Raw genomic sequence first — 16,384 nt, forward strand, 5'->3', positions numbered from 1 at the left:
GTTTCTTCTCCAGCAAGTGTCTGATGAGGTAGGGCAGAGGCCCTGTTTTATACTAAGTTGTGCCTTTGAAGTGGGGGTGACTTCAAAGAGTGTCTAAGAAATGCACCAAGCCCCCTTTCAGTTCAATCCTGTCTGCCAGAGTCCCAGTAGGGGGTGTGGCAGTCCTTTGTGTGAGGGCAGGCCCTCCACCCTCCCAGCCCAGGAAGACCCATTCAAAATGCAGATGTATGCAAGTGAGGCTGAGTACCCTGTGTTTGGGGTGTGTCTGAGTGAATGCACAAGGAGCTGTCAACTAAACCTAGCCAGACGTGGATTGAAGGGCACAACAAGGTTTTAGTGTAAAGAAATGCTCACTTTCTAAAAGTGGCATTTCTAGAATAGTAATATTAAATCCGACTTCACCAGTCAGCAGGATTTTATATTACCATTCTGGCCATGCTAAATATGACCTTCCTGCTCCTTTCAGATCAGCAGCTGCCACTTCAACAATGTATGAGAGCAGCCCCAATGTTAGCCTATGAAGGGAGCAGGCCTCACAGTAGTGTAAAAACGAATTTAGGAGTTTTACACTACCAGGACATATAACCACACAAGTACATGTCCTGCCTTTTACCCACACAGCACCCTGCTCTAGGGGTTACCTAGGGCACACATTAGGGGTGACTTATGTATTGAAAAAGGGGAGTTCTAGGCTTGGCAAGTACCTTTAAATGCCAAGTCGAAGTGGCAGTGAAACTGCACACACAGGCCTTGCAATGGCAGGCCTGAGACAAGGTTAAGGGGCTACTGAGGTGGGTGGCACAACCAGTGCTGCAGGCCCACTAGTAGCATTTAATCTACCTGCCCTAGGCACATGTAGTGCACTCTACCAGGGACTTACAAGTAAATTAAATAGTCAATCATGGATAAACCAATCAGTAGTACAATTTACACAGAGTGCATATGCACTTTAGCACTGGTTAGCAGTGGTAAAATGCCCAGAGGTCAAAAGCCAACAACAACAGGTCAGAAAAAATAGGAGGAAGGTGGCAAAAAGTTTGGGGATGACACTGTCAAAAAGCCAGGTCCAACAAAGCCTTTTGTCGAGGGACTGAGAGGAATACACATCTCACCACAGGAGAGACATTAATGGTCAGGTGGCACAGAACGCTGGCAGAAAGCCACATTTTGCTTAGCCAGGAAAATGCCAACTTTCACAAAGCGATATTTTCTAAATAATTTAAAATACTATTAGTTGGAAACTTTGAATTGTGGTTCAAGCTACTCCCAAACTGATGTTATGCATAAAAAGGTGTTATAATGTGACCCAGTGCTTTTCTATTGGAAAGTCAGCCTTGCCACAGTGAAAAACTGATTTGGAGATTTTTCTCTGCCAGAGCATGTAAAACTTGAATACACATGCTTTACATTTAAAATAGTATGCACCCTCCCCTGCAGGCATTTAGGACTTACCTTAGGGGTGACCTATAAACACTAAAAATGAAGGTTTGGGTCTGCCAAAAGGTTTATTTTACTAGGTCATATGAACAGTTTTAAAACTGGACACTCAGGCTGCAGGGGCACGTATGAGGACATGCTTTGTATTGTCACTTTAGTGTTGGCATGATAGGTGCTGCAGTCCATAAGTGAGATTTAACTTACAGGCCCTGGGTACACTGGGCACCATGTAGTAGGGCCTTATATAGGTAAGTTAAAATGCCAATCACAGTTTTTAACTAATTCAACAAGGGTTTAAGCTTCAGAGTACATGTACTGGGAACTGGTTATCAGGGTCCAGTTTACAGAATCTAAAAATCAACAGCATCAGTTCAACAAAATAGGGATGATTATTCAAAAAGAAGCATTTTTTTCAACCTACCAAAGACACTCGGATTCAGTCATTATACTACTGTATCTATATGATGGTAAATCCCAGCTTCATGGCCTCCAATGCTCCGCCCTGGACCCCGCTGCAAGACCTTCAAACCTAGCACAGCATGTCTCATCAAGGGCCTGCGGAAATATTACATTACCCACATCCTAATGGAACTCAACTGACTCTCCATACTGCCACACACCACTTTCAATGTGAGATGCATCATCTACTAGGATACCATGACCAGCACCTTTGTCTAGCTGACTGGCAAGCTCACATCTACAGTGGCTCTCTGCAAATCCCTAGCCAGGACACCAACAGATTAGAGATGGAAAGTACAAGAAAGTAAAAACTAATCCACAGGCCTTCTCCTGCACAGAGGATCTGGAATACTATTCCCACATCCACTAGAACCACCCCTACGCTTCTTCAATATAGGAAAGAGCTGAAAACACACCTCTTCACAAAAGACTACATTCTTTCAAAGTAAATAGTTTAGCTCCCATCTCACAACCCATCATCCCCACCTACATTCACTCTCTCTAACGTACTACACAGCTACCACTTGCATACATACATATATGAATATAAATACAGTCAAACATACTTTTACCTTATTGGCATTGGAGCTTTGCGGCAGACTCTGTGAATGTGGAAAGCCCTTGGGAACTGAGGTGGACATTTTCTAAGTTTGAACTCTGACATGATGCAGTTTGTGGTTGTAAGATGGTAGGTAGCCTTGGAAACTTTCATGTTTGACCTCAGGGTGTAAATGGTGTGGTATTGAACAAAGCTAGTTTGTACATTGTTTGTTGAGGAGATGAAGTGTTGTGACTTGAAGACAAAGAAGAACCTTAGTGGAAAAGCATAACCTTCACATAAGGAGAAGTTGCACACACAGTTCTGTGACATTCTGCTGATGTGGGATAAACTGGTGCCACTTCGGAAACATATAAATGGAGACATATTCTGAAGAAGGTGGTACAAATAAGAATACCCACCGATACAGTGTTAGTGTTTTAACAATATTCACTAGTCCTTCCAAACACTGCACCAACCTTCCGGTGCGTGATAAAAAAAAATCTTATTTTAGAGCATCTTCCAATTAAAGGAACTATATATCGGGAAAGCGATTTAATGATGTAATATAAATTGTCAGTTGATGGACCTGTGTATGCAAATATGTTTATAGGTGTTATGAGAATTGTTTTATTGTCATGCTTCTCTTTTATGGTGAAGATTTTTATCATTTTTTCGACGTAGTGAAAGACATTTGATACAATTATTGTGTAGTTAGTGACATATCCGTTTGAGGTAATATTGTTGAAAATACAATAAATGAGGAAGTGTGAGAGAACGGTAATGAACCACCCTCCAACAGGAAGTAAAAGAATGGAAACTTTAAATATTAGGAAATAATCAGAGGAGTATGGCATTATGATCAATTAGGTCAACCAACTTAGTAGATCAAGTGAAGAATAAACAGGAGACATGTTGAGTACTTTGAAATTTCAGTCACTCATCAGGCCCTTCTACACATGGTATTCTGAAGCCGACCATTGTGGAAACTAATGGCCCTGCGGCCATAGGATCGTCACTTTTTGTGACTCTCCTGTGGCGATAAGCACAGTGCCGTATTTACAAGGTTGCATTAAGCTACTTTTTGTGGCTTAACGCCACCCTGTAAATACGGCCCCTTCCCACGCACCACTGTGCGTGGAAGGGGAGTGCAATGGGTGTTGCTGGGGGCGTGACACAGCAACACCATTGCATTGTGCAGCACACACAGAAGTGCCATAGCGCCATTAGAGATTGTTTATGTGCAGGAAGGGACACCTTCCCACACATAAACAATCACACCCCTCAGCGCATTGTGCAAGGATGCCTGTGTTGGCTCTGGCAGCTACATTTAGCGCCAGCGCAGACGGAAACGCAGGGGTGTGCCGTATTCACTTAAATTCAGCGCATCCCTACGTTTCTAAAGTGACGCAGAGCAGCCCTGCCAATTTTGGCGCAGCACCGCGCTGAGCCACTTTTCAATAAATCTGCCCCTTAGAATCCACTTGTGTACATGTACTGTATGACGCAAACTTCATGACAAGTGTATGTAAGGCTTACATTGAGAAAAAGATTTAAGAAGCTGACCCCTAGTTAATTTCCTCTAGAGTTACACAAACAAACGGGAACTGGAGGTGTGGACTGGGGATATATTTGTGAAGTATAAAATATTAGAAACGATTACAGCAACTTGTCTAAACATGTATAATAATATAGTTTGAGCTGCATTAAATACCAGGTGTCTAACGACCAGCCAGACTTAAAACACAGACAACAAAGTTTTTACCTTTTCATAGTACTTGATTTCATATTCTGTGCTATTTGTGCTTAGATACCCAGGCTCCTGCCAAGACAAGGTGATGCTTTTCTGCTCAATTTTATCTGTGCGAATATCCGTGATAAGTGATGGCTCTGAAAGGCAGAGGAGAAAGAAACAAAGAAATCATGGTTAATGTTTGTCCGGGCGCCGAAGATTTAGCAAACAATTCGCCATGAATTCCTCCCTGCTGTCACTGAAACCATAAACAGTGCCAGCAGGAATTATTTTCACATTGATCAGGATGCAAGCAACTGCGTATGAATCATCAAAATCACATTTTAATCCATCAGGCTCATTTCCTGCGACATTAGGGTGCTTATTCCCATTCTTTGACAAGATCGGCTAAAATCAATGCGAGAACTTCGCATGATCCGGTATCGATCCGTTGTCGTTGATTGTTCCGGAGGCCCTTGGGTTCTGTAAACAGACATTGTTGTCGCCTCCTATGATTGACTGCAATCAGATTTTCCTTGTGGTTTATGCGTAATGGCGCTCGACGGAGCCCTTTATCTGCAAACTATGAGAAATAAGGCACGTGTCTGCGGCGGAAAATATAAAACAAATAACAGGGGTGGTAAATTTGAGTTTTAATCTACACTCTGCCTGACCGCATTTCAAGGACTATAGGAAGCCTTGGTAACAACTTCTGTGTGGAAAAGATAAATCTAGATGCCTTGTTTTTATTATTAAACTTAGGCCCTTATTTATACTTTTTGGTGCAAAACTATACTAACTCTGTTTTGCACCGGCTTGCACCATTTTTTAGCACCAGCTAGGCACCATATTTATGGAATCGTGCAAGCCGGTGCAAAGGGTAGGCTAGTGTAAAAAAAAAATATGTTAGCTGGGTGGGGCTGGCGTTATGGAAGAAGGGGGTTTTGCACCAAAAAATGACGTTAGGCAGGTTAGAGTCAAAATAAATAACTCTAACCAGATTAGCGTAATTTTTTGACACTAAGGGGCATATTTATACTCTGTTTGCACCAAATTAGCATTTTTTTTTAACTCTAATTCGGGGAAAAACTAACTCCATATTTATACTTTGGTGCTAGACCCGCCTAGCGCCAAATTTATGGAGTTAAAGTCATTTTTTGGAAGTGGAAACCTACCTTGCCTTAATGAGATGCAAGGTAGGCGTTCCCACGCAAAAAATGACTCTATGACCTTAACGTCATATTTATACTCCCGTGCAAAAATGATGCATGGGAGGAAGGAGGGGTCAAAAAATGGGGCAAAGCTTGCTTTGCCCCATTTTTTAACTCCTGGGTCAGGGGAGGCGTTAGGGGACCTGTGGGCCTATTTCCATGGTGGAACACCATGGAATAGGCAGACAGGTGCCCTCCCCAGGCCCCAGGGGCACCCCCACCCACACCAGAGGAACTGCAAAGGATGGGGGACCCCATCCCAGGTAAGTACAGATAAGTACAGGTAAGTATTGCATTTTATTTTTTAAAGTGCCATAGGGGGCCCTGAAATGGGCCCAAATACATGGCACAGGGTGCACTGGCCGTGCCCAGGGGATCCTTGTCTCTTGTGCTGGCCATTGGGGCGGTGGGCATTACTCCTGCCTTTTCTAAGGCAGGAGTCATGTGGCATTGTAGGTTTAGCACCATAAAATGACACTAATCTGGTTAGAGTCTCTTTTTTTTTTAACCTGCCTAAAGTCATTTTTTGGTGCCAAACCCCCTTCTTTTATACCGCCAGCCCCACCTGACTAAAGTAACATTTTTTTACTCTAGCCTACTTTTTGCGCCGGCTTGCACCATTCCAGAAATATGGTGCCCAGCTGGTGCACAGAAATGGTGCAAGCCGGTGCTAAACGTTTTGGTGCAAAACTGAGTTAGTGCAGTTTTGCACCAAAAAGTATAAATAAGGGCCAATATTTTGTAAGTTTGCACCACTTTTGTGTCCAAAAAATGACATTAATGCGGCGCAAAAAAAGTATAAATCAGGGCCTTGGTGCTAGACGGTCTAGCACCAAAGTATAAATATGGAGTTAGTTTTGCACAGAATTAGAGTAAAAAGAAAATAACACTAATGTGGTGAAAACAGAGTATAAATATGCCCCTTAGTGTATATTTCATCAATTTGACAAACAACTCTTCTTCTATGTGCAACTTTAGTGCCAAAAAGGTCAACAGAAGGAGCATGTGTGAGGTAATTTATGATTTGTGGCTGTATCCAAAGCCTTCCTGAGTAGAAAGTGAGAACATGAGGTGCAGGGACATTGAGCTGGTAGAAACAGCGGCTTGCTTTTCATGCCTGTGTGAGTGAAAGTGGGGGGAATGCTGCTAATAACTATTTCTCAAACTCTCCTATGTAACGCTGGAAACTTACAACCTGTTCACTTTGTGATTTGCCCTGTTATTCCCCCTTGTCTTCCACATGTTTGCACAATTATAGGCCCAGCAACTAACAGGTATCTTGTCCTTGACAAAGCCCATAGACGTGAGTGGGCCTTTGGTGTTTGTCACCCACCATCATACACCTATTAGCCGCTTTGTACTTTTTAATACCAATTACTTATAAGAACTGTTGTCTGGACTGTCTTATGCAAAAGCAGAAGTTAACTCAATTATGCTATCTTTTCGGTATGTCTTTGTGGTCTACTTTCTCTTTTTGATTAACGGGTATCAACGTCCTTAAAAAAGGGGCCCTAATGCTTTCACGCATAATTATATAATACCTGACAAAGGTTGATTCTAACTCCTTTTAAGGCTTTTTTCATTTTGTTCCCCTGGCCTTCTTCCTCATTCCCCACCTCCCTGGTTTGTTTCACATGCTATAGCACTGAATCTGTTTCACATCATATGTTGTTATTGTTTAAAACAGAGAAGCAGCCTGAAGAACGATGCTGGAACAACCAGGGTCATTGTCCATGAAAGCGGAACAACGCTTTCATGAACAACAACCCTGTTTTCCTCTGCCTTAACCACGTATGTCTGGAATAACGAACATGCATGGTTAAGGCAGAGGAAACAGACTCGGGATCGGAGAGGATGCGGTCAGGTAAGTGGGGTGGGGTAGGGTTGGGGGTAGTGTTAGGGGCGGGGGTAATTTTAGTTTCTAGGTGCAGGGGCGCGGTGGGGTAGTTTTAGGTTTTAGGGACGGGGTGTTGGGTTGGGGTAGTTTAGGTTTAAGGGACGGATTGGGGGTTGGGTGGTTCTAAGGGCAAGGGTCGGGGTACTTTTAGGTTTTATGGGTGGGGGTCTCAGTAGTTTTAGGGGCAGGGTGGGGGTTGTAATTTTAGGGGTGGGGGTTAGGGTGGTTTTAGGTCTTATGGGCGGTGGTGGAGGGTCACGGTCATTTTAGGGGTTGGGTGGGGGGTTGGGGTGGTTATAGGTTTTAGGGGCGGGGTGGGGTGTTGCAGTACATTTAGGGGCAGGGTTGGGGTGGTTTAAGGTTTTAGGGGCAGGGGTGGGGGGGTCGCGGTAATTTTAGGGGCAGGGTGTAGGGTTGGGATGGTATTAGGTTTTAAGGGTGGGGTGTGGGTTCACAATAATTTTAGGGGCTGGGTTAGGGGCTTGGGGTGGTTTTAGGGGCAGGGTGGGGGGGGTCGCTGTAATTTTAGGAGTGGTGTGGGGGTTGGGGTGGTTTTAGGGTTGGGGTTGCGGTAGTTTGAGGAGTGGGGGTTCGGGTGTTTTTAGGTTTTAGGGGAAGAGTGGTGGGGTTGTGGTAATTTTAGGGGCGGGGTTGGGGTAGTTCAAGGTTTTGTGGGCAGGGTTGGTGGGTTGTGGTAATTTTAGGGGCAGGGTTGGGGTAGTTCAAGGTTTTGTGGGCAGGGTTGGTGGGTCGTGGTAATTTTAGGGGCGGGGTGGGGCGTCGGGTAGTTTTAGGTTTTATGGGTGGGTTGGGGGTTGTGGTAATTTTAGGGCTGGGTGTTGGGGTGTTTTTAGGTTTTAGGGGCAGGGTGGGGGGTCGTGGTAATTTTAGGGGTGGGGATTGGGGTGGTTTTAGCTTTTAGAGGCAGGGGTTGTGGTAATTTTAGGGGCCGGGGTGGGGTGGTTTTAGGGGTGTGGGTTGGAGTCAGGGGGGGTCGCATGCTAGAACCATGCATGACATTCATGCATGCCTTTACCGGGAATGCCTTTACAACAAAAAATCATTGTTAAGGCCTTTGTGGTAAAGGCTTTAGTGGTAACAACATGGTCGTTGTTCCGACCGCGTTGTTCAGGCATGCGTGGTTTCAGCATGCGTTGTTCTGACATACATTCTTTAAAACACTCTGATGCCTCGTCACTTTGCCAGACTATTAGAAACGAATCATCAAGAACACAATTAAAGAAAACAACTAGTGTGCAGGGGCACATGTACCATCCTTTCAAAAGTCATTATTTGACAAGGAACGTATGCTCACATTGATACACTAGTCAGCTGTGATTATAGTGGAATCCACTGGATGGGGTCATTTGTGAACAGAGAAACTGGAATACCTTATTCTATGCAGTATTTGCTCTAGTGCCACAACACAGCTCTAATTGAGGACTATTTGGGTTGGAGTACAAGCTTTTTGTTTCATTGCTTAAATACTGTGTCCTTCTCATAAAAATAACTAACAAATGACATACATCTGTACTTGTATTTGCAATCTACGGTGCATTACATCTCACATTACTGAATGGTAGGAGGATAGTCTTAAACCTGAGAGACTTGAGTATATAAGGTTTACTACAAACCACAAGGACATAGACATAGACAGAACACCCAGCACTATGACGAGTGAGATAAATGCAACCCACAAAATACATGAATGTCAAGTAGAGGTAACTAGGAGCAGCTACCCCTGGCGTGGTTTTGGCACCCCTTGTACTGCTCTTGCTCCCCATGGTTTCAAAGGATATGAAGGGAGCAGCAGGAACAGAATGTATACAAGGCTTGAGAATCCATATTTATTTTTTGCAGCTCTAATTACTTGCCTTTTTCAAAGCACCTCATCAACAAATATGAGTTGTTGGTGCATTAAGGGTTGTCAAGGGATCAACCCTTTAAGGCCCTTAGCAGCCTAAGGTTGCATGATGTTGCTCCTCTACATCAGACAGTTGGCAATCAATGGCCCTGGTGCTGGGATAACAAAGATAACCCATAGAGACAGAAACACATAAACAAAAAAGCACACACATACACACACTCCATCATATTATATCAAAACAAGTGACTTTTTTAAACTTGCCAATCCCTCTTATGCTGAGGATTCGGAGGCCAGTAGAGCAGTAATACTTCAGTAACTGCATAGCCTTCTATTAATGTGACAGAGCACAATAGTGACTGTAATCTAGCCGCATCGCTACGTCTCTGAGGTTTCAAATCTTCTTCTACTTATTAACTGCCAACCTGTGACACCTTCCTCTACTTAACTCATCCCATCCTTCTATCCCTTCACTTCCCTGCCTTACTCGCCCCATCCCCAGCTGTCTTCACCTCTGCCTCTTCTCTCTAACACGACACCCACCCACAATTTCCTCTCTAGCTTTGATGCAGATTTTATTTTAAGATTTAACTACCTGTTCTTTTCCCCATTTTATTGGAATGGAGAATCTAGTCATCACCTTATTGAAGATTCAAATCCCGATCCATTGGCACTTATGTAAAGTGTACTGATGCCTATCCGAGGCAAAATCACACTACATAAAACATTAAATAATAATAACCAAAAAGCAAATGGTGTCTATGAAATTTGGTTCTTGCCCTGTCATACCATTTATAACTGAATGTTTGTTAGGTTCTTATTCTTGAAGTTGAGTTAAAAATATTTTTAGGGTGTGAAATTAGAATCTTTATAATTGACACTAGTGTAATTTGAAATTATTTAAACTTTCTTTGTAGTTACTAGTTTTTGCAGCGACAACATTTTTGAAAATAGGAGCTGGGTTTTTTCCCAGATCTGAACCCATTAGTCCATTTTTTAGCTTAAAGGGAGAGTGCATACACTTGCGCATAAATTGTACCCTATTTGTTTGGGAACACTAGCCTGATTTAGGGACTAAGGGCCTGATTTAGAGTTTGGCGGACAGGATACTCCATCAAACTTTTGGAAGAAATTCCATCTGCCATAATTCAAGTGCAATAGACTACAAAGAACTTGTAATATGCAGGCTGGACATCCATCATATTTGTGATGGAGTATTTGTCCACCAAACTCCAATTAAGCACCTAAATTGGCTGCCTTCCTGACTACTTATCACAAGCTCAAGAACCTACATTTTACTTGGAATAAATCTTGAAATCCTTTTGTATTAGGGTTAAAACATCTATGACGTATTGAATATTGTTGTTTTCAAGATAAGCTAACCCCAGCCCATTCTGCCTGATGCTAATAGGAAGATGTAAAAATGTCTACCTCGCAGCCATTTCTGACTACATCACACAATATTTCCAATACCTACACCACTGAATCTTTAGGTGTCTCCCAATCTCAACGTTCTCCCAATATCTTGCAGCTCCTACTGGCAAAGTCTGTTTCAAACGAATGTGCAGCAAGAGCCAAAACATGTTTTTACTGTTTTTGTGTTCTGCGGCTACTGTAATCTTACTCAGGTTATATTTCGTAAAGGAGTGTCAACTAACCAGCAAGACTAATGGCTTTGTCATAAATTTTGGGATTAATGGTGTAACAGTGCTAAACTTCCATGTCTCACATTTTGTAAGTTAGTCCAAATTGTAGGAAGTTGAAATGGTTGAACCCTACTACTTGAGAGATAAAGGGGGTCATTCAGACCTTGGCGGACGGCGGAGGCCGTCCGCCAAGGTACTGCTGACAAATGACCGCACCGCGGTCAAAAGACCGCGGCGGCCATTCAAACATTTCCGCTGGGCCGGCGCGCGCTCTCCAAAAGAGCGCCCGCCGGCCCAGCGGAAATGCCCCTGCAACGAGGACACCGGCTCAGAATTGAGCCGGCGTAGTTGCAGGGGTGCGACGGGTGCAGTTGCACCCGTCGCGTATTTCAGTGTCTGCAAAGCAGACACTGAAATACTTTGTGGGGCCCTCTTACGGGGGCCCCTGCAGTGCCCATGCCATTGGGTTTCCCGCCATGAACAGGATGGCGGTAGGGGGTGTCTGAATCCCCATGGCGGCGGAGCGCGCTCCGCCGCCATGGAGGATTCAATGGGGCAGCGGTAAACCGGCGGGAGACCGCCGGTTTACCCTTTCTGACCGCGGCTGAACCGCCGCGGTCAGAATGCCCTTGGGAGCACCGCCAGCCTGTTGGCGGTGCTCCCGTGGTCGGTGACCCTGGCGGTCACCGGCCGCCAGGGTCAGAATGCCCCCCAAAGTCTTCTGTGACAAAACAATGGAAGTTAGTAGTTTGGTGGGGTGCCAAATTGATTAATTATGCCTTGCGTTATTGCAATTCAGGTAGCGAAGAAGAGAGAACAACACATGGGTTATTAGGAGTTCCAAACCAAGCAGAACGAATGAAGGGGAGACTCAAAGAGAAACTGAATGTGGAACAACTGGAGCTCAATTAGAAATACTTCTGAGGCTGAAAAGTTGGAGAAAACATTTTATGTCTAATCCAATCCATGGCAGCATTTGACTTCTGGAAATATATGTTAGAATTTATTTGTTGGCTGGAATTAGAAACATTGAAAAATGGCTGAAGTAAAACACTGATTAAATGGACGTTCACAGGCAAATCTAGAAACATGTAAACAAATACCCAAAAAAGTCAGAAAAGTACATGCAGAAACCTCTGCCTCTACTGCCAATACTTTTCTGACTTTAAAGTATTCACAGACAATCCCAAGAAGAAGACTGGAAGGTGATGCAAAGTATGGTTTTCCAGGCTTACACTTTGGAAGGTCATTTAACTCTCCATAGAGTTGCTTTTCTCCCTGTATAGATTATTCCAAAGTAAAGGAACCTCAGCCAGGATCAACAAGCAAATCATCACCAGGCCATTCAGACCATTCAGAAATCGGTATCAAAAATTACTCACAAACTATCATAATATGCAAACTGCATAATTCTCACCCCAGCTCAAGGAGATTCAATGGCTACTATCTACAAGCAAGAATAGTTCAAGCACCTGACCCACACATTTAAGGGCCTTCATAACTTAGACTTATGCATACCTCAGCAAGTGAATCTACTTTCACACATTCTCCAAACACCTCTGCTCAACTGGACTCCTACTTGCACACATTCCACGCATATGGAAAACCAGAGCCAGTTGTCAAGCCTTCTCCTTCATCACTCCTAAAGTGTGGAACAACTCAAGGCTACACACCCAAGATTCCTACTCTTCTTGAATTCTGCAAGAAGCTGAAAACATGGTTCTTTGAGCAACCTCACTAAGCCCTAGGCTTGGGATTTATGGGTGTGCAGAACTAAGCCCAAGTAAATGGGCCTACATCTGTCAAGAATCCTTTTGTGAAATCTGTCAGAGATAACAAAGGTAAATTCAGTAACTTGCATTCTCAACCCAATTTACCACTGGAAATTGAGCCCTGAGTGTTCTACTACTTGCAACTCACATTATGATTATAGCATGTCCTTAGTGGCCTATGAAACATAGGCCCATATTTATACTTTTTTAGCACCGCATTTGCGCTGCTTTTTTATGCAAAAGCGGTGCAAATTTACAAAATACAAATTCCTTTCCGGGAATAAACCCATATTGCTTGGGTAATGTTAATTGCAAGATTATTCTATTGACCCTATTAGCAAGGATTTCGGTATATATCCTAGAGTCTGCATTGAGCAACAAGATAGGTAGCTACGCATTACAATCCAAAGGGTCCATATCTTTTTAAAAGAATATAGTTAATATAACCTTGTACTAGGAGAGAGGGATGCGACCAGTAACACAGGTCTCTTTTAGTACGTCTCGTAACAGTGGAGATACTATATTAGAGAAGATCTTATATTTTTAAGCCTGGATATGATCAAGGCCAGGGACCTTCCCTAGCAGTAGAACAGTAATGATGGTTACCACTTCTTCCATGGAAAATTCTTTGTCAAGCATTTCATTTTCATTGGCACCGAATGTAGACAGAGCCAAAGACCTTAAGTAATCATGAATGTCAGCCAGGTTATCAATCATCTCTTCTTTATATAGTGTTTACCAATAGCTAGTAAATCTCACTAAAATCTCAGAGCAATGGGTGCATACCCTCTCAGTTAAATCTGTTTATCTGGGAGATTATAGTTTTCTGCGTCTCAAGCTGGCTAAGGCATGCAAGAAGTTTCCCTGACTTTTCTACTACTTCACAGACCTGGCTTCAGGACTGAAAAGCTCTTTAAAAATGTCTGGTGGCTATTAGTGCAGCAAAACGTCTGCAAAGACCCATTATTTGTAGGTGTGATCTCTGTGCCGCCTCTTAATGGTAAATGATTGGTGTGATAGGTGTTTGGATTAATCTATCCAGTTGTTTTCTAACTAGTTTGTCTGTTTACCTGCCTGATCCTAATATCTTAGAGTTAAAACGATTGTTGTAAGCTTCTAAAAAAGTCCTTCATAGTGTCCCAGATTACAAACGGGTGGGCTAATCCTTGGTAAATAGACATAAGTTATTAAATTTGTTTTCATACATATTGGACAAAATCAGATTGCTTAAGTAAGTATCAGGGAAAGTCAGAAGAGCATTGTTGAATGCTTGTAATAAAATTGAACTCCCATGGTAGGGAGACAGCAAAATGATCAGACTATAAAAGATGATAGATTTGTTTTTGACAGGAGGAGGCAATTAACGTACTAACCAAGCACAAGTCTCTTCAAGAGTATTTGTTGTAAGTTCCAGAGGAAAGGGTATATCCCAGGCTATCAGGATTTGTTTTCTGTAAATATCCAGCAAATTCAGCCCACATATCATGTTACAATACTTGCCCTTCTACTTTTCATTTGACCTGTATTCTTGGTGTGGTTGTATCTAGATTTGGATCTAAAATGCAGTTGAAATCCCCCATCACAATGATGGAAAGATTGAAACTTCTAAGTTCTAGCATTAAACTAGTGAAAAACTGAGGGTTCTTATAATTAAGCGTGCAAAAGTTGACTAAGATGAAATAGCTATTACCTCCCTAATTAACTATTTCTACCTACCCTCCCAGTCCACTTTGGACTTTATGATTTTTGGTGCCTTATTAAAAATTATAAAAGAAACTTCCATCTGCCCTGAGCAGTATGTAGCATTCATTATATTATAAATTCTAGGTAGAGTGTAGCCAACGCAACACATAGATATGTTTTGAATTGTAGCTTACTTCTTTGTAAGGTGGGTCTCCTGTAAAGCCAAAATGTCAGGTCTCATGTGCCAGGCTTCAGGAAAAACTTGTGCTTGAACCCCGGCTTGCAGATTGCAGGTCCAGCAGGCTCAGCGGTGGCACAGGAGCTGGAACTGCAGCTTTGTACATTGGGCTGTGAGATAAGAAAGTGACACCAGAAGATTCTGGACACCGGCAGGAGATGCAGTGAAGCAGAGCTGAGGGCTTCATGAATACATTTTAACATACTCCAAAATGCCTTCGTGACAGCCCCGGTGTGAATCTCCTGCCCTCATTTTAACATGAAATATTTTGTGAGAATAAAAATCAAAAATTTTCCTAGATGTGTTACAAATACATCGTCATACATTTTAATCACAATATTTTTATTGCATTAACTTGTCTGTGATTTAAGGCATTCCATTTTCTCAAATGTGTTCTGAAATGAAATTAATGGAGTGCTTTGACTTATTGCTCGGTGCATTTGTAGGCACCTGCCAAATGAAATACGCTTTTAAAGAACCACTGCATGAATTCTTCTAGGAAATATGTTTTGTGTAAAGTGCAGAACATTGGTTTCCAGTCCAAACAATGATACTTCCCTGGTGTTAGAAGGCTTTTACCAAAATTCAGGCTGACCCGTGATATGGTGCATTCTTGTCCTTTCAGCCAGTACAGGTGCACAATTTGTTGCCTATAGCCAATTCAGGCACCCCTGCACCATGGTGTCTGCATTAAAGCAGGATTGTTTTTGTGTAGGAAGAGATACCTTCCTGCACAAAAACAATACATGGAGGCTTTTTTCTCTTTCTTTGTGTACTGCAGAATGCAACAAACATAGAAAGAGGAAAGAACAAGAAAAAATAAAGATATTTCTTCTTGTTACACCTTCCCTGGGGAAGCGTACATTTTTTACCCATTTCTAGCTTTACAGATCTTTGTAAATCTAGGAATGCATCTAAATCCATGGGTGTTGCATGGGAAAATCCACTGCAACACCCATGGAATGCCTCCCTGATGCATGGTAAGGCAACACAGCGACTTGTGCTGTGTTACCTTACATCACATCCACGAGGTTATGAAAAACCACACAATGGGGCATATTTATACTCCGTTTGCGCCGAATTTGCGTCGTTTTTTTCGACGCAAATTCGGCGCAAAACTAACGCCATATTTATACTTTGGCGTTAGACGCGTCTAGCGCCAAAGTATGAGGAATGAGCGTCATTTTTTTGCGTGAACGCCTTCCTTGCGTTAATGAGATGCAAGGTAGGCGTTCCCGTCTAAAAAAATGACTGCGACGCAAATGCGTCGTATTTATACTCCCGGGCAAAAATCACGCCCGGGAGTGGGCGGGGCAAAAAAACCCGCATTTGCGCCTCTTTTTAACGCCTGGGTCAGGGCAGGCATTAAGGGACCTGTGGGCTCAAAATGAGCCCACAGCTGCCCTCCCATGCCCCCAGGGACCCCCCCTGCCACCCTTGCCCACCCCAGGAGGACACCCAAGGATGGAGGGACCCATCCCAGGGACATTCAGGTAAGTTCAGGTAAGTATAATTTTTTATTTTTATTATTTATTTTTTTGGCATAGGGGGGCCTGATTTGTGCCCCCCTACATGCCACAATGCCCAATGACCATGCCCAGGGGACATAAGTCCCCTGGGCATGGCCATTGGGCAAGGGGGCATGACTCCTGTCTTTACTAAGACAGGAGTCATGTAAATGGCGTCTGGGCGTCGTTAAAAATGGCGCAAATCGGGTTGAGGCGATTTTCTTGCCTCAACCTGACTTGCCCCATTTTAAGACGCCCTAACGCCATTTTCCCCAACGCCGGCGCTGCCTGGTGTACGTGGTTTTTTTCCACGCACACCAGGCAGCGCCGGTCTGCTAGCGCCGGCTAACGCCATTCAATAAATACGGCGCCCGCATGGCGCTTCAGAATGGCGTTAGC

General features: G+C 43.3%; 1 protein-coding gene across 1 annotated transcript in view; it reads right to left on the reverse strand.

Annotated features, from left to right (window-relative positions):
• EPHA10 (EPH receptor A10) overlaps nucleotides 1-16,384 on the reverse strand; it is a 1,402,205-nt gene that overhangs the window by 694,301 nt on the left and 691,520 nt on the right. The window contains exon 6 of the mRNA XM_069223890.1: nucleotides 4,200-4,324. Coding sequence (XP_069079991.1) covers nucleotides 4,200-4,324 — 125 coding nt within the window. The remainder of the gene's footprint in view (nucleotides 1-4,199; nucleotides 4,325-16,384) is intronic.

The sequence above is a fragment of the Pleurodeles waltl genome, chromosome 3_1 (assembly GCF_031143425.1).
Source record: "Pleurodeles waltl isolate 20211129_DDA chromosome 3_1, aPleWal1.hap1.20221129, whole genome shotgun sequence".
In the NCBI taxonomy this organism is placed as follows: Eukaryota; Metazoa; Chordata; class Amphibia; order Caudata; family Salamandridae; genus Pleurodeles; species Pleurodeles waltl.